Below are 26,146 nucleotides of genomic sequence, written 5' to 3' on the forward strand. Positions count from 1 at the left end.
TGTTTGAGCTGGACTGCAATATTTACTGTATCAAGTAGGCCTTAAATTATATATTACAAGCATTCAGACAATTTTGAAAAGGTACCTCCATTTATTTACGGCTGCTAACAAAAGAAAATGACAAGTAGGCAACTGGTCATCCTACTGAACCTGATTCATTAGATACTAATGATTTATTGACCACTACTTAAGATGTTCACTAAAACCAAATTCACTATTTGTAGCAACCAGTATGATCACCATGACGACTCATAACTGGTAGAACCCGGTGATCAGTGTCTATAAATGAGATGCGACAAAACTAATGAGAATAAGAGTCTGTTTAATCCATTAGAAGCCCCTCAGTCTACCCTCCAGCATCCACCTCTTAATCTAGGCTGATCAATACTAATCACTCTTAACTACACAGGTGAAAGTGAGATATGTAGATTCATCAAATTAAATGTACTGTCTGTGGATGTAAATTTTACGTAGGGGAATTAACAGTACTGAGGAGGAATGACGCGTTCGTGCGTCAAAAGCATTGGTTCTTCCACAGACAGTGCAGGTCTGATGAAGTGATATAGTGAGTGTGTTGGATTGGTATGCACATGAATTTGTGTGTGGTTGTGCATCCACACACTTGTATGTACGTAGGTGAGTGGAGGCAATCGCAAAAGTGCTGAACTTGAGAATCTTGGATATATAAGCAATGTCATGATAGGGTCTGTGCTTCTCACTTCATCCCTCTGCAAACACATTACTTTACATCTCTCCTTCTTGTTTATATCCACTTCCTCCTTCAGTTGTTCATTTCACTGCACTGTTTTTGAACAGTGGACCTCCTACAGTACCTTCTCCCTCCGTTATAGACACACACAGAAACCACTGTCTGCACTGACAATTGAACTCTTAATTGCCGGCTGCTCTGAATCTTCTTTTGTCAAGATGGAAACAATCAATAGCTTTTGGACTTCCAACTTCCCCCCCTCTGGCATAAATGATTAATTGAAGCATCAAAACAGCTCCCTAAGCAGTGGTTGAAATGGGGGCCTGTGTTTTAGGGAGAGTATATGCGTGTCTGTCTCCAGACTTGGCTTGGGATAACAGTGTTGGCGTGGAAATGAGCTCATCATATGGGATGGTAATGAAAGGGAAGTGTCAGGGTTGGTCTGGCAGCGTGTTAGGCCTGGAACATCTCATTGCGCTGGACGTTTGATATCACGTAGGGGGATGACACAGCGGGACGTCCAAGAGATGATTACCTGATACACTTACAATTAAGGCTGTAAATTTCTGGACAGATCTGGAGGAGACCTCATCTGTCATGATAACATTCCTGCCCAAGGTAATGGACTAGTTTGAGACAGTTCTTGCTATTAGCCCCATGTCCCAGTGAATTAAAGTTTGTCTGTGAACATAGAACAGAAACTGTACAAGAAAAATTCAAGACTGCAACACAAAAAATTGCATCTCTCTTTCTCGTGTGTCAAATTAATCAATAACTGCCACATGTAATCAACGGTCCGTGGTCTCAAACTTTTAACCTCAACAAACATTCGACCGGAGCCTACACACACATGACTTCTGAGTCTTGGCTCTCTGACTGTCTTCTACCGAACTGACTCATTTGCCTGTGAATGCCCAATTGATGCACTCTCCTAAAGGCAGCTTTGTCTGTCCTGTCTTTCCCTCAGCCTGGATCATAGACAGGCAGTGACCTCCACTCCCTGATGCTGACCCCAGAATGAACTGTCAAGATCTTTTGGAGGCCTGCCGGGACGCTCGTTGGCCGTGAGGCAGAAGGCAGTAATTCAATAATGTGGACACAGCAGAGAGACTGCGCATTTTGAGTGCACTCTTAGACATTCTACCTAAACATTTTGGTCTACAATGTGTGCTGCAAACAAAGCTAGGCTATGGCATTAATAAGAACATTTCAAGGATGTGTAAACATTTGATGAGGGGTTTGAGGAAGGTTGGCTATCGCCAGAGGGGAATCTAGACTGGCCCCATGTCAAATAGATAATGCTCAGTGCTTGCTTGATCACTACGGTCTGACTGGAAGGTTCAATGAGTCTATAACGTCTAGACGTGTTTTGTGTATATACTGTATGTGTCCCTCTCAAATTACACAAAGGGGTCATCCTACCTTTGGGGTCTCTTGATCACATTTCAAACAGAAACAGTACAACAAACAACCTGAACGAGACCTTCTCGTTCGACTACACGTTCAACAGAGCCGATTCCAAACTGCCAAAAGTTTAACATGCAGCACCATTACTGCTGGACACTTTCAAGAGAGAACCTATAAAATATGCATACAGCAGATGCAGTAGTTTTGCTAGATTGTAATCAGCACTGCAAACTCTGTGGAGATCTCAATGCCAGGATCCCAATGGTTAAGAAGATTTTATATGCCAGTGAGAGAAAATGTTCGTGCATAATCCCCGAGATGATTAAAGGCAGTTTTGTTGATATTTTTGACGTGCTTCAGGATTGCGGGACAGCACACCGAGGCTACATGGTGTACTTGGGGCTAGACATTTTGTGCCGAGAAAGCTTGCTTCAGTAATGCGAATGAATAAATCATCTTGTACCAGCTGAAAAGTAGGACATTTTGTGAAATCCTCAAGTTAATTAGATCAAAGGTCAATGTATCAAAAGGATAATATAATTGAATAATAAGAAAAAAAAGAGTATAACCCATATGTTATACTAAACAGCATACAATAGTGTCAGTTTGACAGGTAAGTCATAATCTATGACTTGGTTTATTGTTTTACGACTTAAACCAATGTAAGACAGTTGGTAATGAAGTAATCAAACTGAGAATTGTCCAGACTCCCTTGTAGGCAAACAGACAAAAACCTCAAACATTTTATGTCTGTCTGCCAGTAAGTCATTACCATATAAAGCAAAAGGTTTAAACAACAAGAAAAGTGTTTAGTTTGTGTCTACTAACTACTGCTGACTGAAAATATTAGTGCAGATTTTTTTTTTCCACCTCTGAAATGGTGAAGTATAATCAAACTGAAGCAAAGAGTTGAGTTGTTGTCATATGTTGGAGTGTGTGTATTTTTGTGGCTGTGTCGGTTCTATTTAAGCTGACAAGGGCATTGGGTTAGAGCCGGGGGTGCTGCTGTCGGTTTTAACAACAAATTGAAGGTTCATCATGATTAATAAAGCCTTTCGCCACCCTCCTGCCCGTTGTGGGTTTTACAAGATGGAACATGTGCTGAGCTACTAACAGTGAAGGCCTTACAATGCGTCAGGCCAGCTGTAGTCTCTCTCTGAACATACCATCCTTAAGTCTTGGCGCTGATTTGTGACACTTCTGCAATATGTTTTTGCTTACTTCTCAAACATAACTCGAAATTCAGCTAATGTCAACAATATGCTTGTTATGTTTGTTCCAGCATTGTGGCAATAACCTCACTGCGATGCAGACTGTAGTATAGTTAAGTACCCTCAACTGTCAGGGTTATTACATTTCAGATTTTTCTTTACAAACGCACGCCCGCACGCACGCACCCACACACGCGCACACGCACACACACACACACACACACACACACACACACACACACACACACACACACACACACACTATAAAATGTGAACTTTCTGCTCAAGTCAAGAAGAAAGCAACATACAACATCCCTCTTGAAGTCTACTGTGCATGTTTTATGAGAATGGATTCTGTTGAAACAAAATGAATGCAAACATTACTGAACACAGTACACACACCCTACATACTCTTTTTGTTTGCAATTTCTCTTTCTTTAACTTAGTGTCTCTTTCACTCAAAAACTACATTTTAGTATCAAAACAAGAGCTTTACAAAGGGAAGGCTGAACAACACACACATCAGAAATTATTTGACTGGTTCAGAGATGCACTAATACATCTTTTACATGCCAATACAAAAATCACATACTTAACAACCCACACTGGGATATTCCTGTAAAGAAACCAATATTTTCACAAATTCTATTTTCAGGCTTTTCTTGTTAAGATAAGACTGTGATACTTTTGTCCATTAATAATTCATTTAATCTGACTCATTTGACTGTGTCTATATAAGTAAGTCTTTATAAGTTCTATACTATATATACTGATCAACTTAACACTAAGCCCATGACAATGCATGGTCTGCAGCCTAATCTACCTGCCCATTGCTACACAAGGTGCTGGAGTCACAAGTGAAGCCAGTGGGGAGAGGGAGGGGCTGAGTGGATGTTTGTAGCCAGCTAATTTTACGAGCCGGGCTAGGACATGTTGAAATACTCTGAGCAGGAGGTTTTGTTCTGAAAGGCCAGACCGTTCTCACACACACTGTGAGCTTAGCTGCCATTCGCTGAGCACATGAACAGGCAACTGGTCAAAAGTCACTTTGCAGACATTTCATCAACATGACACTCCGTATGTGCACATGCTGTCTGTCGGACAGTGAACATGACCGTGTGCAAACATACAAATGTTACGCAAAGGCTGTACCCTGTAATGCAATGTGGACACACGCGCGTGCACGCGCACACACAACGCGCTCAGACATACCACAAACCCGAGAGCCGAGGCTTGTTAGCAGCGACAAACACTGTGAAAATAAATATTTCAAACATTGAGTTATATACAAGATTAAGCACTGGCAAAGACTTTGGCCGCCCCAACCGAAAGATGTACAAACGCTTGGCAATGCGAACTGTGGCCTGCTGCGTTTCAAAGACAACTTTATTAGGGTAGAGATCCTCAGATCATAAAATGTGCGAGGAGAAATAGCGAGCAAATCAGGAGGTCATCTGCAGGGCAGGCAAGCTCAAACAGTGTGCTTTTCTTTCTCCGCTCTATTTCTCAAATTCAGCCTCCAACCCCCAACCAGCTATTATTTTGTGTTTAGAAATGATCTCTTCAATCCATCAAGAGTCTTCAGTTCAAGGCATCCGTCTTCCTCGTCTTCCCACTAAACACGAACTCCATTAAGTCCTGCTTTCTCTCTCTCCCTCTCTCTCTGGTTGTTTTGGTTTCCTATGTAACGCAGCTGGTAACCACATGGGCACGCAGAACGCCACCAGTCACTCGGAGGTCTCAGCAGCACCTGGGGTACTGTCACTATTCTATTTCCGACACCTGCGTTTTCCCACTCTTCATCTGCCCCATCCTATCCGGGGACCTCACCTATTCCTTGTTCCCAGATGAGCAGCTTGGGGATGTGGGAATGTAACAGCTACACAGCCGGCCCCTCTTCCAGTGAAACACCGACCTAGTGGATGTTCAGACAAACAGTTTTTGAGTCTGTTTCTGAACCGAGACCCATGACTCATTTAGCAGTCACGCATCGTTCGTCGTGCAGTCGGACATGGTCAAGGCAGCGAGTTTCCCCCCTTGTTACAGGAGCATCGTGAAAGCAAACAAACAATTGGAGCGCACTGTGTGAGCCCTTCAATCCTGAGCTTCGGCTTCCCATCGCAGATGATTCACTCGTACACGGCCAGTTGGAATTTGATGCTTAAGGTTTCTCTCCCTTCCTTGCTCGGAGTTTTGAGAAGTTTCCTAAACTGCTAAGTCCTACTGCAAGCTATGACTCCTTGCTGGAAAATGTCGAGGCTAAGTTCGGAGCTTTCTGGGCGTATTTTCAGGATGTTTGAGAATAGCGGCCATTAGCCCAGCTCTGCCGTGCTCCTTTTCAGTCCGGCGAGCTCCTGTGCAGTGGAGTAATGAGTCAGATATGTAGGTAGAGTCAGGCAGGGTCAGAAAACCAAAGAGCAGCACAGGCACAGCAGTCATGTTGGCCATTACAAACAAGATCAACATCAGCTGCTGAGCCCGGCAATCTAATTTCTCTTGTTTTGAAGTTAGTAGGAAACTGTTTTGATGATTTCATATGGACTGGCTGCTTCCTGTTCTTGGGATGTGTCCGCATGACTAATCATGAGACGTTTGTGGAACATTTAAAATTAGTTTTGCTTACATAATCATCCATCGTTCGTTTTTTGATGTGATCATCTCGATTTGGGAATGATAATCCAGCTGGTGGTGAATAATTCTCCGGCTTTCCCTTGATCGTACCGTACTGTATGTAGTGACCCAATGCAACAGGTAACATATGTGAACTCAACCCCCCCCCCCCCCTTCTAATAATAGTTTTTGTAATTACGTGAAATTCCTTAGAGATGTTGTTGTGTAGCCGTTGTTTTCAACTCTACTATTCCTTTTGTCATGTGAGCTCTTTGGGGGTCCTGGCCTCCTAGGTTGGGAATCAGACCTAGAGTGATCGCTGTAAGTGTAGAATTGTCCTTATTGTCCTTAATATTAATGATGAGGCTCCTCAAACAAAGACCAGCTACACTAACCGCGGGGTGATGTCATTTTAGCCATGTTGAAACGTTATGGTCCAGGACACTTACATTAATGAGTCTTTACAGTTTTTGTCTTGGACTTCACCTGAGGCACGACACCTGCGCTGATCTAGCGGTATATCTGTCTTGGTGGCGCTGTGGAGCAGTTAAATATGGCTGTTTATGGCTGTGTGGTCGGTTTGGAATTACACACCACTTTGTTGGTCTCTACCGCTTTGCCACTTCTTAAGAGGTCCCAGGGTGATTTCACCAAGACCAGGCCGGTTTATCGAGTGGTTGCACTGTAACAGCTATATGGTTGAAGGTCCAATGGCTCATATTACTCATGGCTATTACACACTGTAAGCCTGTCCTCTGCAGTGCAATAAAAGGAGTTACTGCACTTATGAATGGCTCCCTTCATATTGAATGTTTATTTTATATATTCTTATGTAATGTTACCAAATGCATGTACATGGCCTTTACTGTATCAGGTCAAGTATACAATCAATATTTCTCATCCAGTCTGTATTCAACTCACCCATCACTGCCAACACGTATTTCTTGTACTAAGTGCTCCTGAGGGGAATCTAGCTTTCTTAGACGTTCATTAAATTCAGATTCCCTTGCTCTTGTGTTGTGCACACTCCACTCTTCTTACTGCTACCAGACAGTGTGGTGAAGCAAAGCAGCCTGAATCTGAATGTTTGCTGGTCTCCCATGTAATAGTGTGGTCGCTGTTGAGATGAAGTGTGGCCATCGTCCTCAGCGAGCCAGCAGATCATGGTCAGGTGGGCAAGGACTCTCTTGTGAGTACGGATTTCCGAGATGATCAGAGCTAGTTGTTTTTTTTAAAACCAGAGGGAAACGGCGTTCTCAGCAAAGCAGCTTTTTAGCAGACTTGTTCTTCAGTGTGCACTACTGACCATAGATGGTCAGTAAACCATGGTTTTTTAAAACCAGAGGGAAACGGCGTTCTCAGCAAAGCAGCTTTTTAGCAGACTTGTTCTTCAGTGTGCACTACTGACCATAGATGACTTAAACTTCCTGGATACAGCAGGGCTAAAAATGGAAATTTAGAATGTGGCCCTAGTCCGTTTGTTGCAGCAAACAAGCCCAGCTTTAGTCTACTTTAGCAAGTACTCAGTCTTCTGGGTTCAGCTCAAGTCTAGTCCTGCCTTGGTATGCTCTCTAGGCCACCCTGACCCGGGCCGACCCCGAGGACAGTTAGAGAGCTGAAGTAGAGACTGAGCAAGAAGGAGGGCAGTGAGTTTAAAGAGAAAAAAACAGTGATGGAAATTGATCTATGACTAGGCAGTGATTCATTTACCAAACGCACACACTCACAGGCAATCACATGCTGTGATTACCCTGTGCCCAGGAGGTGTTTGATACTCATCATTATGGCTGCTCTACCTGTCTGTGTCTATTCCCGTCTGCGGGCCATGTGAAGTCTACAATATCCAGCATGGCTCGTCATTGGCCCTTTTTAGGCCGAGCATGTTTCATTTCAGTGCTACTCCAGGCTAATGAACAAGTATCAATTTACCTAACAATCACTGCAACTGCAAAGACCTGAATTAATTTGGTGTAAGTGACTCGCTCTTGGCAAAAAAAGGCTTGGGCTTCTTTTTTTTTTTCACGTTCTCTCCTCTCTCGCTCTCTCACAGACACACACATGAATAAATAACATAAAAAATATGTAGAAATGGCTATAATTGAACTGTAATTCTGACTTTGTTCTGGTCAGTGTGAAAGCATTATATTCTTCCACACTTCCACAGTGTGGAAGCAAATAGATGCTTCCACACTGCACCCGTGTGGCCAATATTATGAACTGAGAGTTTATAGTATCCAATGTCAAAGGCATCAGGCAATTCTGAGCCTGAATTTTAAGAATGAGCTGGGAGCCCGACAATGCTAATGTGTTTTTAACAGCACTAGTTCCTTTTAAGCTTTTATTTCAAATGCAAGCCAAGGCTCTAATAACGCGTATAGGCAAATTATTCTAATATTCTTCTCAAATGAAGCTTTACTTTTTCGAACCTGAAACAAATTGGAATAGATCACCAAACCTATAATGTCAATTTAATAATAGTCACCTTTTCATTCTTGGGCTTTGGGCACTTTTGTGTTAACTATGCATAGTTGAAGGTACTGTCCACTGTACAGAGGCCTGGGACTTTTCAATAGAAGCTCTGTAACTTTTGCTATCACCCAGTAAGGACTAATGCTTTGTCGAAAGGATAAACGGTCAGCTCGTTAGGAAAAAAACGTTGCTCATATCAACAATATAAAATGATGCCTTACATTAAAAGAGGTGTCATTCCTCTGACAGCATACTTTGATACTGCAGATATACTGAACCTACATTGAACCAAGCAATAAACATCAAACAACCAAAATCATAATTTACTGCAGTTTTTCAGCTAATTGCACACAATTTCCTCATAGGAAATGAGGAAGAGCTTCTACCCACGCACCCCTTTCACAAATCAATGTTCACTCCTTGGTTACATGACAGTTAAACAAATTGCAAAATAAGAAGCATATGTCTCTAGCATTGGAAACGTGCAATATGGCCATGGCGTTTAAAGCCTTGATAGTCCCTGGTAGCAGTTCCATAGATTACAACTGTAATTGGTGTCTGTGGTTTGCTCTGAGGACATTCCCAGGCCCGACTTTCCCAACTGTGTCTGTCACTGGGTGTAACTGTTCCCCACCTCACTGTGTCGCCTGCTCCGATGTACTGCAGGCTGAGTCAACAGACCACACAGACTTTCGGGAAAACATTATGCAGTTCCATTGGATTGGAGGAATAAAAAAAAAAGGCATAGCCGCCTTGCCCACACATGAAAATTGTCATAAAGACAAGAATTTTTTCTCTTGAACATGTGTCCCCACTCTGTCTCTGTATTCCGCACAAATATACAAATATACCCTCATTTAGGTTTAATTTCAGATAATTCACAGATTTGTCTGTATAATGTATTGAAATTACCAATGACTGGGAATGAGATATGATAACCAATGATTCTGAATGAGAAATGATAACCAATGATTCTGGTCACAAAACTGTGTTGCACCAATATTACTGAATTGCACTGATTTCCCAAACACTTTTTGAAACGGCATTACTAAATTGCATTACTAAATTGCATTACTAAATTGAAAGACACATCTACTTCAGTGACACTGATCCCCCAGTAGGTGGCAACATTAGCCAATTTGTAATTCTAATTTCCACCAGACAAGTCACACTTTCGAGGACCATTGTGTGGATGTATGTGGACCAAAGTGGATGAAGGATGGACAGAATAGCAGAGACAGATAGACAGGATGTATCAATTCAGATTTACTTACAAAGATAGAGGATGACAAGAGCATTAGACAAGAAAGACAGAAAGAAAGAACGAAAGAAATCCACCCCCCACCCCCCTTTCGAGGCCATATGCCCACATGCCGAGGAGGGCACGGATAACTGAGGTTAGAGGTCTGGAGGGGCAGTTGGTGTGTGGAAGGCAGGGGCAGAGACAGAAGAGTAAACTATGCCCCAGAGCACAGACGGGTGGAGTGGACCATGATCCTCTGGTGTGGTGCGACCACCTGTTTGTCTGCCTGTCTGTCTGTCTAATCTGGGCCAGAATGGTTTGATGTATAGTGCTAAAGGTTGACAACTCCAGTGTAAACTAAAAAGCCGTCGAGGGGACTCGCCATGGATGAAGCTGAATATACTGCACATGATCACACATTATGTCCTCGTTTTTACGTCTGTATGTACTAGCTGGTTTTGTACTCACAGAGCAGCTCGGGGTGTAAAAAAATACAGTGTATCGAGAATGTGGATGACCAGAAAGAGGAGGCAAAACTACACATCTGGACCATCATGTAAATGCAGTACGTGTAAGCAAAGAACCATTTTAAGTCAAACAAACAGTACGTTTCACTTAAGGCGACAAACACACACACACACACAAACACACACACACACACACAAGCACAGGGGCGTCCACATACTCAGACATACTCGCACAGAGAAGGGAGAGGGCTTGCAACAGTGTTGAGTGAGGGGGTCAGGGATCAGACTCTGCTCCTGCAAAAGGGCACATGGAGCAACACTCACACCCGTCCTCTACCATGAACACATGCACATGCGCATTGGGTAGACGCAGACGACCACACTGTACATTAATTATGGTGATATACAAATGAGAGCATAGGCGTACCCCTACACACTACACACACACGAGCTGAAGGCACACAGTTAGATGGACATTTGAGATCATATTGTCCATAGAGCGATAAGGGGGAAGCTCTACACTAACTGCAGCTACCTGACACCGGAATAACATTTAAAGGATTATATTCTGCAATGTTGTGCTATTGCGTATTGCAAGGCAAGAGAAGAAGGGCAGAGGTCAGGGAGCAATTATCGAAATGAAGTCAGACAGATGGTGCCATCGACAAACAGATGCCAAGAAATGGCTTTCTTGGCAGAAATTCCAGGCATAACTACCAAGTTTGTCACGATCTGTCCATCAGCCCTAGGTTGGAAATTGGACATGTCTTCATAAGTGAGTCAGTGAGCTGAATCTGAAAAATTGGTCTTAGGAGTCTGTTGCAATTGAGACTTAGACTAAAGTGGACCGCATTTGTTCCAAGAGGTGAGAGTCAGACTGTAGTACGCTTTTATAAGATTAGTCTGTTCCCATACCATCCCATACTGTTTGAATACATTACCTTTAATAATAAGTTAAGTTTGAATACACCAGTATATTTGGCGCAGAAATACAAGTATGCTTGAAAAAAACACGTTTTTCTGTGGTCCCCTCTGCAACAGTAGAGCTCCGACTTTCGCTACTTCGACTTCTCCTCCAAACTTCGTAAAATGACATCTCTGATCACCATCTCCATAAGGTAACATATTAACCATGCATAAGTAAGTCGTACAACCCCCCACAATCACTGAACTATCCCTTTAAGCATCAGAGAGTAAACGTTAATTTCTAAAGTGTGTGTGTGTGTGTGTGTGTGTGCGTTTTGCAGCAGCGTGAAGTGTATATGGATGTATGAAAGTGGCGTGGGGTGTGGGTGGGGGTACTTTCCCTTCATTCTGTAGCTCTTCCGTGCGTAGGCCGCATTCCCAGCACCATTCGAGGGCTCCAGTGCGCGAGCCACGACACCAAACCCACCCGGAATTCTAGGAACGCTTTTCCTGTGGTTTCAGGTTACCACACACACGCACACACACACACACACACACACACACACACACTCACACACACACACACACACACACACACACACACAAACTGAGTGGAGATCTTGCGCACGCACGCACACACACACACACACACGCACGCAAACACAACCACCCTCCACAGTAATGTACTGTACTTTTGTTGTTTGTATAGAGTTGGATTTGTTAGCTTTCCCTCTCTCCTCCCGTGCCTGTCATTCATTTTAATTTTAAACTCACACACTTATCCATTGGGTTGGACAACAACCTGGACTAACCTTAAACTTGAGACTGAAATTGAAACCTGACATGTTGTTGAAATTCTCACTATGACGGTAAATACCGCACGCTGAAAACTTAAAACTTGTCCACACATTCACACCAAAACTCTACAGTGTTGCCAGCGCTCGCTGCATTCAAACTTAAACTGACATTTGTAAAGTCTGCTGTATCCCCGGGGAAAAAGGATAACAGTGTCCCTAAAAATAGTCACCACAGAGAGAGGTTCAGCTCTGTAACTCAGATGTGATCATGCTGTGCGAGTGCCGGTGTGTGTGCTGGCTGTGTGAATGTGTCCAGTATACAATGTGCGCAGTCTGCAGTTCACAGAAATAGTGCGATTGTCTATAAGGCCCTAATCCCGTGTCTGCACGGCTATGAGCCATGAGTTTGGATCAAAGCTGAGGTTTGAAGGTGGATTTTCTCTGCCTTTGAACAGTGTTAAAGTGCACACTGAACTGAGTGAGGGCGTTTGTGTGTGTTACTGATACGGCGAGAGTCAAAGATATGAAGCCTATATCATGGCATGTGCTGTATTACCTAAGGACTAATTCTGTTTTTCGCTGATTTAACTGCACTTCACCACTTCAAAAGGTGGCAATGTGTGGCTTACTTTGGTGCCAGCACTCAAATTCCCACAGTCAGAAAGTCCCATCCGGCTGCTGGTAGAAACATGATGTATACTGTAACCTTTGATCTTGCACGTTATGTTATACAGGAATCATTTAGTTTGAAATGCCTACGCAAAGTCCATTAGGGAACCGACTCTGTTGACACAGGCTGAGATGGCCCTGACATTGCGACACCATGATAAGCATCACGGAGCGTGTGCTGAGAAACAGCGAGCACTTGGTTGTGTGGCCGTGGTGTCTTCCAAGAGCCATTTTACGACAAGAGATAAAATTGCCCCTAAAATTCGGAGTTCGTCCTTAAGGAGCTGTAGTTGATCGTTTTGTTTTACACCTTATATTTTGGCGGCCTGATGTTTGCCGGTGCAATTGTGCAATAGCAAATAATCAGTGGTGCTGACATCAAGGAGGTCACATTTTTTTGGGGGGGGCGGGTTGTCCTTTGTTCACCAGCATAGTGCGTCATAATGTGCGACAAAATTGCTCAAGAGGTTAACACACACGATATACAGACAACTATTGACCGGCACCCAGACACGCTAACAGTGTGGACTTCAAACAGGCTCACAGAGTCAATTAAGGCACAAAGACAGAGGGTTCTCCTAAAGCCACTGCTTCCTGCTGCCATTGACCTACATCCCTTATTTTTTTTCCTTCCATCTATCCATCAGTTCTTCTCTCCATCTATCCATTGTTTTCACATCCGCCCCTTCTCTCCCCCACCCCAGCATGTCTATCCCTCTATTTCTCATCCTCCTCTCCCGCTATGAGTTTGATGGCTTGCCAATAGGCCAGCAAAGAGGTTGATGAGTGCACTATGTCAACATCACCCAGTAGGAACTGCTCCAGTAAAACATGCCAGTCTATTGTGGCATTTTAATTATATTAGCTCTACCCAATCCACCGGCTGGACGCACAACAGAAGGGAGAGGCCGTAAAACTGTGTCTCTTCCATAAAAGTGATGGTGGCAGGACTGAGAGGAGTTAGGGAGAAATTTCACAAACACACAATGTGCACAAAGCAAACCATAAAACCAAAACTTTAGAAGGCTGAAACACATAAACACTCCTCACTAAGAGGCACGTAAAGTCACAAATTGGAAAATAATTGTCAGTGAGGCCAACTGAATCACATTTGCTAACAAAAAAAATACCCACAAAAAATCTTCTAACACTATGTTCCCTTGTTTTCTTGTGTAGAGCGACACAATTGGAAATACCATGAACTCCAAACCATCAGTGGACAGAGTAAATAACACAGTTACGGTAATATGATCGCTGTTGTTTCTCTTTGTCACGCACACACGCACACGCACGCACACGCACACACACACACACACACACACACACACAAAGACGCAGGGCCCAAAGAAAGAAAGAAAAGTCGAAGCAGCGCAGCAAAGCAGAGCGGGTCATGCTGAGGTCCGAGGCAGCAGCCCAGGGTTATGGGAAAGGGATGGGCCACTGAATCACAGCTAAGGACAAATAGAAGAGATGGATTGTGGGGCCAGAGGAAGGCCTGCGAAGTTTGTTGCGGACATCAAATGCATATGGCAGAAGTAAAAGGGCAGATTTACGGGAAAAAAAAACTTTACATTTAGAATCTTTATTTCCGTGACTCTTCCTTACTTCTCACAATGTCAACTGTTCTCATTATTCAACTTCCTTCAGCTGGTGTTTTGCTGCAACAACACAAACCCTCAGGCACATGTGCGCAGCACACACAGGCTCGGAGGAAGGAATGTCCTTTCTCTGCAAAGAGTAATTAATTTATTGTCCCTCCCGCTCCAGTTTCATTATCCAATTCCCGTGCATTTTTCGAGCTCCTCTGACCCTTGGGACTGACACAGAGAAGGTAAACGAGGGAAAAAAAGAAGAAGAAAAAAAAGTAGTTATGACCTGATGGGACTGGAACAAGGAGAGAAAGGGAGTGAGAGTGCAACGGGTGAGGGCTTTGCCCGTTGCAGCGCTCTCTCTGCTTCTCGCTGCAGTAACAGAATGGAATCCAGATGTCAAAATGATAAACAAATGGATTGTCATAACCTTATAAAAATGCAAGGCATTCAGAGCCACTCACACTGCTGCATTGTCTGCGGTACGTCGCACTGAGCTAATCCAGAACTTTGGAATCATCCTTACATTTTAATGAGGAGTTATTAGTCACGAAAAACACACACGCACACACTATCATTCTAAGATCTCATCATGCAATCTGACTATTTGACACACTCTTGCATGATAGGAATTCAGAGTTGAATCACTTTGAACAAAATTTTCTTTACAATTGAAACCTGCACATTGCTCAGCTCCTGGTGGCATTGATGAGTTTAACCTTAGGGTTAAAACAATGTCTCTCCTCATGCTGGTCAAAAGAAGGAAGTGAGCTGTCCAGTAAGCATCATGAACTCTGACTGATGACTTCATTTGTGGGAAGAGGATTGTTCCAAGTACAGAATATATACTCGACCTGTACAGAGAGTGTGAATGAGGTCAATACAATGTGAATCCCAAGAGTCAGTAGGCCGGAAAATTCTGATGAGGTGACAGAATCCATCTCAAATCATTTGTTACATCTTCCACTGTATGTTTATGGAGCTTAGGCAATGTTCAAATAAGTAGCTTAGTTCATTCAATTACCTCCATTTATTTTCTTTCTTTCTAATGTAACATCAGCTTTGAATCTAAGTGGAAACTCCTTACCGGTTCACATCATTTCATCAAGCAAGTCTCAGGCTACAGCGAGCGTGAATGTAGAAAGTCCACCATGCAACAGCGACGCATTACGAAACACTTTGTAGCTCAACTCCAAACAATTGTTATTGTTTATCATTCCATGACCGTTGTAATAGTAAAAAAAAAAAACCCAGTAAGTCTGAATCCAGAAATAAAATGACGTGATAATTGGGAGACTGTGGCTCAGGAAGTGGGGCCATCGTCCACCAACCGGAAGGTCGACGGTTCAATGCCCCAGTCCACCTGCCGATTGTGTCCTCGGGCAATACACATAAGCCTAAATTGCCTCTGGTGGCTTGTGACTTGTGCTGTGAAGCGCACAAATGGCATATAAATGCAGTCAATTTAACTTTTACTCATTTTAACAGGACGTGAGGCTATACACCTTGCTTGTTGGGTTTCGTCTGGCTTAACCTTAAGTCACCTCTCCACTTACCAACCCACACAAGGACCAAGCACTCACTCACTAATCATTCCTCTTTCAGTCTAATTAGCTGCACTTAGCGTGCGCCGCTTTCAGGATCCTGACACGGATGCCAACCTCTACCCGCCATGTTCCCCGCCACCTGCATCGGCAACCTCTCTATATCTCTCTATAGACGGGCGGTGGTTAAGATGCTTTTGTTACTGACTGATTATGGATCTCATTAACAACACTGGGCACTGGACAGGGGTGAATTAACTATTTTTCAAGTCTGTCATTAACTGAATATAATTTCATCCATGCCCAAAATAATTGGGTCTCGTTATGCCTTGATGAAATGTAATAATAATAAAGGTTTTGTTTTTTCTTTCTTAAGATAACCTCCCTGTATTTTAATTCAAAGAGCTGATCAAGGTCTTTATGATGTCACATAGTGGCTATAGCCTGCAGCATTGTTTCATAACCTGTGCACACTATCTCTGAGTAATTTCTATAGTACACTATAGTAATTAACATAATTAAAGCGAGGAGAGAGGGCGATGAAATATTTCTCTTTGTGATAAGACTATACTGCAACAGATAAACGGTAACTGGCAAATCTAAATAGAGATCGTGGTAATTTTGGTTGATCTAATCTTTCCGTATAGGATGGTGTTAACTATTCACACATGTGAAGCTGTAAATGTTTGGAGATGTTGAACACATGCCAACGTGCACTTTTAGTTGTAAGTACAACTGCTTGCCCCCCGCTCACCCTTCTGTCATCAGATGTTGAATAAAGAGAAGAAAGGAATTTGCCTTCCAATGCCTTTGATGCACTTTGAAGTATTACAACATACGTGTGTGTGTGTGTGTGCACGCATTCGAACATGTGGATGCGTGTTTCCCTGCCTGAGCACAGTAGGATTGTGTCTGAAAGAATAACTCTTCCAGCTGTTGAATAGCATATAGATCCCGTGTGGATTGATAAGCGAGTGTGTGTGTGTGTGTGTGTGTGTGTGTGCGTGTGTATGTGTGCATGCATGATACAGTGTGTGTGTTTGTGCGTCCTCCTATGTGCAGGGGGGAACCCACCAAATCCTCCGAGTCGTTGTGTGGAAGACATGGAATGACACAATAGCAGCTAAGCGTGTCCATTTTCGATCAAACTCTTTGTGTCGTCTTTGCTGCTCCCTAATCTTTTCTCATATTTTCTCATCTTGGACCTCTCTTTCCCAGGCCTGGTGCGGGCAGGGGTAGAAGCAATGGCGGCAATGTCCAAGTCTTTCCCATGCAGCCTCATAGGAGGGTCTTTGTTCCCCCTCCAGGCTTTGGGGGTCCCCCACGGCAGGGCTGTGCCCCACTCCACTGACTCCACAATGGGTCTTTATGCTGCCAAGCCCTCCCCGTCACTCCACCATGCCTCCCTCATCAGGGGCACAGGGAGGCACAGGGGGCACTACGGCACCAAAACGTCAACCCCTTTCATGCCCAGTCCTGTCCCCCTCTCTCGCTCGAATACATGCCAACAGAGTCAAATACAGTGGAGGAGGTTTGCTGAATAGCCACAGGCCAATCTGAGCGGTTTATGAGTGTTGCCAAATGTCTCAGTAGGGTCCTGTTTTCTTATTCAACCCAAGAACACTTGACACCACAAGCAAAGACCGGGCTCTCACCAGGGAGTGTGTGATAACACACCGTTACAACCCATTAGCACTGTTGTAGAGAAGCCTGTGCTTTTGGTCGTAAAAGTGACACTCTCTCTCACACGCGCAGAGTAACGGAATTAAGAACTGGCTTGAAAATATTAACAAAGACGCCGTATCTTGACAAGTTTATTTAGAGATGGGGGTGCCCCGCCCGGTACCTCACCTGGAAGACCGTGTGTCACTAGCATGGTGGTTTTCTTACCGCAGCGACCTGACTTCCAGCAAAGCCCAGGCCCCATGCTGCACGTCGTTGCCTCCCTCTACCCTGCCTTTCCTGTCACTCTCTACTGTCTCTACTTCATGAAGCAGAAATGCTGAAAGGACATCACAGTTAGATACGGTTTGCCCTGTGTTTACACCCTCATATGTTCCTGATCATGGACCTAGCACAGACACACACACACACACACAAACACACACACACACACACACACACACTGGCTGCCTACTGTACTTTGTGTGCTGCCACGCTGTCACAGGCCCTGATGAATGGGTGGTCTGCTCAGTAGGTCTCAGCCATTGGCAGATCCTCTGCAGTTGGGAAGGGTCGGAGAGTATGGGGCCAATAGAAGAGGAGAGGAGAGGAGGGAGAAGAGAAGAGAAGAGACCGAACTAAAACAATAAAATGATTCTGAAAGCTGCCTCAGCTATTTATGAACATTTTTGGCCAACATTATTTTGCCTACCACTGAGGGTAATAAAATGGATCTGTGTGCAGTCCAAGACATCTTTTCGTGTGCCCAATGTCTTCCCATGTATTCATGTAAAGTTTAATGTATGGCTTAACCCAGCAAACAAGGACAAGGAGCAAATAATCTTCCAAACATTCAGGGCAGATCATGGAAAAGGCATCCCCAGACCACTGTTTTCCTGTGTCGAGGCCAACACTGGCAGTGCCAAGAGCTGAGGTTGCCATGTTAATGCAAGTTAGTTTTCGAGCCAGCGCAGAAGAGGGAGAGCTTTAACCCTGTCATAATCGGGGTGTTTCGAGAGCTTTTAGGAAACACATACAGGGAAATCAGATACAGGCTTCCACATAGCCTCACGCACACACGTTCAGAGAGCAATGTGAGTACTCAGAGTCTCTGAGACATGCACTCAAAACTGCTAACTGGAAAAAGGGTTCCAGGTCCAAACCTACAAGTCAGCACAAAATAAAAGCCTCACAAATAAAAAGAATTCAGAAAAATAACACTTAATAACTGACACTAACACGAAGAGAGGAGAGCATAGCAACTAATTCGTTCTTTCTGCATTCACTTAATGTGGAGATGGATTTAATTACTTCTTTATTTCTACTTTGATTAACAACAGTCATACTCACCCACTCTGACCTCCACAAGCACACAAACACATGCACAGCTGATCTGTAGCTTTTTTCAAAACTGAACGTACTCAAAACTCCTTCTGAAGTCAAGGTATTAACGTGGAACTGAAAGAACCTCTTTGTGAGAAAACGAAAGACCACATCTCCGATCTCCAGCTGTGGCAAAGTGGTGCAACAAGAAACAGAATGAAAGATGGAAAAGAAACGGCAGTAAATCTCAAAATGATGAGCCTGTTTGCTTAAGGAGTGAACACAGTTCTCTTACCTTTCGACCACATCGTCTCCGCTCCAGCATGTGGAATCGTCCATGACATTCTCCCCTTCACACAGCATCTCTGGCAAAGCTGCAAAGAAAGACTTGTAGCGCTGCAGGTACATCAAGAACTCCCTAAGGAAAACAAGAAGAGGAAACCAGACACGTGGTCATAGTGTGATTTTAATACAGTACATACTGTATTAAATATCTGTCTCCATCACTGGCCATCTGGCCATGTTAGAAAAGATACAACTGAGGCATTGTGTGACTGTGGCGTAAGTAGCCCCATGTGTTTCCACTAAACAATACATTCGTGTGATAAATACTCATAATGATATTAATGGTGGCACAGAATGAGAGGCTTTGAGCAAGACCACCTCACTAAATCAGCACATATTCTCCTCGCAGTGTTTGCTTCACCAGAATTAGATCGCACATGTTGTTGATATATGGGCTCTCTCATCTCAAGCAAAACAATGGCATGATATTTTGATCTGACACATATTGCTGCCACCCATGAGGCAGAGCAAAAGCAGCACGGCTGATGCGAGGTTATATGCTGAGTCAGTCAGAGGAGGGAGTCACTGTTCAAGAGCAACAGATGATTTGTATAAGGGTGGGTTTGTAAGACATAAAAAAATCCATCAGTCACCCAAAACACAAAGGTAATGAACTGTTAACGTGAATGAAAATCACAGGCGTCTAAACCACTCACAATAAAAAACTGTCATTGCTTGAAGAAGTATGCGAGACACTGAGAGAAATGAGTCCCTTGGGTTCATGCTTACCTAGAGAGGGTTCTCAGACTATGTTTATTGTTCTTGGAGGGTTTCAGGGGGAACGAGCTGGGAATGATGGGAGTTGGAGTCCAGGGGAGATTGTTGCAAGCAAGGAGGATGCACGGATGTGAAAAGAGGGAGGGAAGGGGGTGAGAGAAAGAAAAAGGAAACAAAAGGATGAAAAGACAGGACACGTGGGAACAAATACCAGTCAGTTGACCCTGGAAGAGAGTGATTAATCATGCACATGCAGAGAATGGCCACACCAACAAAAACATCAATAATATATTTTTTCCCACACCACATAAGCAAAAAAAGGTACAGGTAATGTAGATGTTCAGTCAGTAAACAAACACACAGGGAAACATATGCACCGACAGTTAAAGATTCACAGGAAAGCCAAAGAAACGTCTGCTGTATTTCCCATTTCACGTTTCCCCCCATTAAAACAAAACATTAACGTTGCTCTGCCATGTGATACTTGATATCTTTCAGCAGTACAGTATTTTCCCTGCTGCCATGTCTCTGAAGTGGTCAGTGCTCACATGCCCATGTGCTCTGGTCAGGGTTGGCAGCACGCAGGGAGCTGGATTGTGTTGCCATGAATGGCAGTGGCAGTGCCAGGCCAGACCTGTCAGCTAGGCTGGCATCAGTGCAGTGATTCATGGTTTGGGACAAGGACAGACAGGCAGAACTGCAAGTGTGTGCGTTTGCCTGCGTGTGTGTGTGTGCTATTTAAGCTCAGGCCGGCTGGTGTGCAGAGTTTGTGGTATGGATGTCTGGGTAAACAGGAAATTGCTGGTCCGTCAAGATTAATCTTACCCACACCCCCTTGCCTGTAGCCTGGCACAACACTGCCAGCTGCTGTGGACATGGGGTGGCTGCCTCAGAGGCCAGGTGGAGGGCAGGGACTATAGTTCCAGGCACTACATTTACTATGGGAGTGTGGGTGTGTGATGTGTCCGACTAACCATATGAAGAAAGTGAGAAGTGACGGCAGCTGTGAATAGATATGGGCCAACCCCCTTTGGCTATTTTCATACACACCTGGCCGGTTTCATTTTATTGAAATTGACTTTCCATCTGGCAGAAAGGGATATTTTTAATTCACAACTGGCAGCAGTAAACCCCTCGAATCAAACTGAGTTCAAGCAAGTCAATTTCATTGCTTTGTCTTACCTCTTCAAGTGCGCGAGCTGCCTCAGCCACTGCTCTGGTTGGGAGGGGGCGGCAGATGGAAGAGGAGACGATGAGGTCACGGTAGAGGTTGTGACCTCTGGGCTAGTGGGGTGCATGCTTGTAGGTTCCCCGGTAGTCAGGCCACACACCTTGTCCACCTGTGGGGATCATAGAGAAAACACACATGCACCCGTTAAGCCAGGAAAACACATAGCAGGAGGGGTGGAGCCATAGGGTGGCTTCAAAATAAAGTGACACCTGCACAGTTGAAAGCATGTGAACACACAGTTTCAAATGAAAAAGTAATGATTGCAGGAGAAAGAGAGTTGAAGAGACTTTGGGAAAATTATAAGAATGTTCAAAGTAACGGGGGAGAGTAACATGGGAAAACGGTGGGCGTGAAGTGAGGTAAGTGATGAATGAAAATGGGGCGATGAGTGAGTTACTGCCAGGAGGGCCGACAGTAAATGTAGCACATTCCACTACCTCATGGACTCGAATGCATGTCCACGCAACTGGCAGCGATGCGTGCATCTCAAGTGGGCTATTAAAGCCAGCAGTGGAGAGGAGGAGACAGCGGGGCCGTGAGAATAAAGGGGCGTGTGCTTCAGCCCAAGAGGTAAAATCAATGACATCTCATTGGCTTAAAAGCATGCGGGCAGCGTTATTAGGCGCTCCTCAATAAGCCGGAGAGACGGGGGGTAATGGCTCTTGCACGCTGGAGTGAATAATCCTCCTAGTGATCAATCTGCACTGCTTTGCTTAGAGGGATGTGTCATTGTACTGCGTAAGGGCGTCCAACAGGATTGGAAATATTTAGCAGCACAATTTATTCAGGTCTGATTTAGTAAAGGGAGCAGTGGGAAAGATTTAGTTCAACTTCAATGAAGCAGGTAAATGATACATTCAATTTTGGCGCAGATAACGACAAACGGGGCAGAATTTTTGAATTTTCAGCAATTTCCCGGGGAATCATTTATGGCTCTTGATTTAAGGAATCGGGCATATTCCGGGGACTGATATTTACGAGTGTGTGGAATTTGGTGCGGCTTGATTGAATTTGAGGTGACTGTTGGGGGAGGTATGTGCTCTATGAATGCCAGTTTTATTGGTGTTTTGCAATGACACTGTGGGGATTTCTATAGAATATAATAACTTACAATGCACTTTTCTCCCAGTGTTAGACACATTGACTCACCAAGCAAGGACGGTGTTGCGGGGGGGGGGGGGGGGGGGGGGGGGGGGGGGGGGGATGGAATGTGCAAACAAATACATTAAACATAATTTGGTTAGGAACTGGCAAGTATGTGTTTAAATGGCCGGTTGAAGCAGTATCTTCACATGCTGGGCGGAGTTTGGATAAGTGATTCTGGAAGCAGCTGAAGTCTATGTTAAACAGCAGATCAGTCATCTCACGTGCCTTATAAATTGAGATTGAATGGAAGTTTTCATATAATAGCTACTCTGAGCAGGGGGGATTGAACCAAAGAGACGTTTTGTAACAGTATAACTAAATACCTGAACATTTCTCTTCTTCATTGCACTGTCTGCACTTCAGTCTTCACTCTGGCCTTTCTCTCCCACTTTTTTTTTTTACGACATTCTGGTCTTAAATTATCTGGAGGCAGACGCTGGGCACGGGGAGAGGTTGTTTTATTGCATTAACCTTAACTCCCTCTGGACCAATAAAACATGCTCACATGTGGTAGGAGCAGCTCACGGCCGCATACGCACACAGCCACACGTACACAAACGAGCCACAGACACACACACACACAAACACACACACACGTTACATTGTGGTTGTCAGAGAAGTTAGAATATGGCAGCCATTCTGTCCGTGCAGCCCATCAACACACCGGGCCACATGCTCGACACAGGTGCTGCGATAACTTCTGCAGACAGTTACTTTGTAATTTATGTGCACAGCGTCTGCACACACATGATGTGTGCAGACATTTATTAGAGCACGTGTGAATGTTAAACCTGTAAAATGGATTATTTTATGAAACCGAGTTTTCAAAATTAAAAGGATTTGAGCAAGAATAATGGAAGGGAATTGCTTGGAATAGCATTATAAACACAGACAGTAAGGCCAGTGTGTGTAGCAACAAAATTAGACTAACCAGTAAAACATTGTTAATTGCAAGAAATAATAAAAACCTATATTTAAATCTGTTTAACTAACTAAATGCATGAATACTTAAAGAACTTGGCCAGTACACAGATGGTGTTGAAATGAACCACTTATTATATCTCTTCCTTATTTAGTAAAATATATATATATTTCTATTTAATATATCCCTGAGATCAAAAATGCATATTTCAGACAACTCACAGTCTGATGACATCATGTCCAGACAGTGTCTGGGAGGTCTACAGTACTGTGCGTGTTGAAGAGTGTGTGTTTGTATGAAAGTGGTGAAGCTGGCACACTGCAATGGGAAGGTGTGCACGGGGCTGAGCAGAGCCAAGACGGGTCTGTAACAATAGTTAATGTTTTTGGTTGAGGAAACCGTATGTTTATGATGTCTCATGTCCGCTTTGAATGTTTTATCCTCTATTTTTTATCATGTTGCTGCATTCTTTGTACTTTGTTCCTCTGTTGGTTAGTGTTACCAACAAATTACAGTATAATGGCATTTTGGCTGTAACTCTCAAAAGACCATCCGGACTCAATTGATGTAAAACCTAAATGGTGGCAAAAAAATATGCTACTATAGAACCCCAAGGAAACGCAGTCACAGACCTAATAAGTGCAGAGGGGCAGTTAAAGAGAATCAAGGAGCCCTTCAAACTGTTAAATGCACCTCAGTAGATTTTAACACACAACAACAACGCACATGCAGTGTACAGACAAAAATATATCATACATGTCCATAGGGGAGTTGTTATGAAATGGTGCCAGTGGTTTAAAAAAGCTAAAACTTTTAACTGGGCCTCACTCACAACACTGATTTTCAAATATCTTTCATGATAGTAATACTTTTAAATCAGTACATGACAAATTTAAACAAAAAAAAAGGAGGAGCTACAGGTTACCATGTCTCTGCAGTGGTGATAAATGGAAGATTAGGACATGATCTAATCCTGACATTGTGAACTTTCAAAAAGGCTTACTTCAAAAATAAAGTTTTAAATCCAGTGCCATTTCTCACCTGCCTTTGTGTGACACCCTGTTATTCTCCGAGACACAAATGTAAACATCCAGAGTAAAATATGAACATAAAAAGAAGGTCACTCGCAGTTCTGTTTGCATTATTTTTTACAACAAATACCAGAGAGAAGATGTTCAGAAATGTGCTACTTTTGAAGAGGCCAGAGGAGACCGGAGGAAGGCCTGCGTTTCAAAACAATCCCACTGACACAAATGATTCTTATGCCTAACAAAACATACAACAGTGTAAACAGAACACAAAGTCATCGTAGGAAAAATAAACCATCCTCATGATGGGTCCTCTTGTGAAATGGAGACTTGCTCTTACAGGTTGGATCTTGTGCCCACATAATCCTGAGGGCCAATCAGATAACAGCTTGAATAACGACATGAGCTCGGACGGGGCCATAAATCAATTATCTCCTGACCTGATGATGGCGTGAGAATGAAAATCCCATTTGGGCACAGCATGAGAACTTGGTTTTGAGTGTGTATGTGTGTGCGTGACCACCTGTCTGCCCTTGTTATACCTTCACAATTTCAGCTATTTCCTGGGGCATTCCTTATGTGATTGCCCGAGGACAGACACCGATGGAGGGGGAAGATTGGGGCGAGGCACGTTGGTCGCTTTTGAAAGACTTTACGAGCCATGCATTCTGTGTACATTTGAGCCATCCGATAAAATGTGATTTTAACTGCTGCACCAATGCTTCACAGCCACTTGTTGTAAATCATGTGATGTACTGTTTGCTGTTTGGGTTTACAAGGCGTACAAAGTAGTACAAAAAATTGGTTTGAGTGGACTAATGTCTGAATATTTATTGAAAAGAGGTGTTTCCATGCGTTTAATTTCAGATTTGTGTGTGTGTGTGTTTGTGTGTGTGTGTGTGTGTGTGTGTATATCTAAAACCTTTTATTCTATGCATATATGATCCTGAGGCAAGAATGTGCAAGAGGAACACAGCAAGAGAATCAGCTCCAAGCAAGCCAAGCCCAGGGCCATCCCTCCTCTCGGGGAGTATTGGCTTACAGATAGCAGCAGTGGTCTTGTCTTCAGAGTTTATTTATCAAGGGATTACCCAGTAAAGCCGAGGAAACTTTCTCAGCCCCTTCTCACCCCAAGCTCACAGAATTGTGGGATGGAGAGGGTTTGTTCCGTCAGTGAAGACCCCCCGACCCCCCTTCCACTTTTCCATAGTTTGTTTGCTAAGTGTGCATACACATTGCCTAATGCAATAACCCAAGGAACACTACTATATTCGTCGGCTCGGCCAAAGTGAACAACAGATAAATTCACCTTCTGGTGGAGCCAACTCTTGTTTCATGAGCAACAAAGGTACAAAGATGTTCCCTTTACAACAGTTGGCCTTTGACGGCTCCGGTGGTTGAGCAGAGGATAGCTTTAAAAAAAACTCCCAGAGGCCAAGTGTGTTGTATAAAAATGAAATAAAAAGTAACATACTGAGATTGTGTTATATTAACAGTCTTGACCCTGGCTAAAACAATATCCAATTTTCAACCGGGTCTTATGGAATTGTATTTATTCATCATATACTATCAGAATTGTGTGAATTAAGTGACATATCCAGAAATAAAACCAACCATCAGACCTAAAAAGCAAGCGAGAAGAAGGGAGAAAAAGTGAAGACAATCATTATTAGCTGTATTCGTTATTAATTCATCGTAATTTACCAACTAGGATAAAGTGCATAAGTAATTGGAAGTAACAGTCAAGTACTGGAAGAGCACAGACACCACTAGACCGCTGGGTAAGATCACTGAGCCTCAGGTTATTTTATTATATTTATAAGAAAAACAAATACAGTATACCTGTTTTTCTCCTTTTAAAATGACCAACAAATGGCCACAAACACCCAACTCGTTAAGGATCAACAATATATATATATATATATATACACACACACATATATAACCACATGACAAACGTCTGTCCTCTTTATTTACATATTGAACTCTGCAGGACTAGCGGTGAGGTAAAAGGAAGAAGGCTTGTAACTGGAAAGTTGCCAGTTCAAACCCCGGGCCATCTGGGAAAATCTGGGTGGGTTAAGGGAATGAGAAGAAGTATCTCTCCTCCCTCAACAACAGTGTTGGGGATTGTTTCATGTGTAACCACAC

The 26,146-nt window shown here is 43.5% G+C and overlaps 1 protein-coding gene across 2 annotated transcripts in view; it reads right to left on the minus strand.

The window, feature by feature from the left end:
• gpc5c (glypican 5c) overlaps positions 1–26,146 on the minus strand; it is an 89,011-nt gene that overhangs the window by 31,440 nt on the left and 31,425 nt on the right. Inside the window, exons 4-6 of one of the 2 annotated variants that reach the window (XM_035634887.2) lie at positions 20,851–21,008; positions 19,681–19,737; positions 18,902–19,024 (exon numbers count right to left, since the gene is read on the minus strand). In XM_035634887.2, coding sequence (XP_035490780.2) covers positions 18,902–19,024; positions 19,681–19,737; positions 20,851–21,008 — 338 coding nt within the window. The remainder of the gene's footprint in view (positions 1–18,901; positions 19,025–19,680; positions 19,738–20,850; positions 21,009–26,146) is intronic. The other variant, XM_035634888.2, reaches the window with a different exon arrangement.

Source organism: Scophthalmus maximus, chromosome 5 (genome assembly GCF_022379125.1).
Source record: "Scophthalmus maximus strain ysfricsl-2021 chromosome 5, ASM2237912v1, whole genome shotgun sequence".
Taxonomy (NCBI): domain Eukaryota; kingdom Metazoa; phylum Chordata; class Actinopteri; order Pleuronectiformes; family Scophthalmidae; genus Scophthalmus; species Scophthalmus maximus.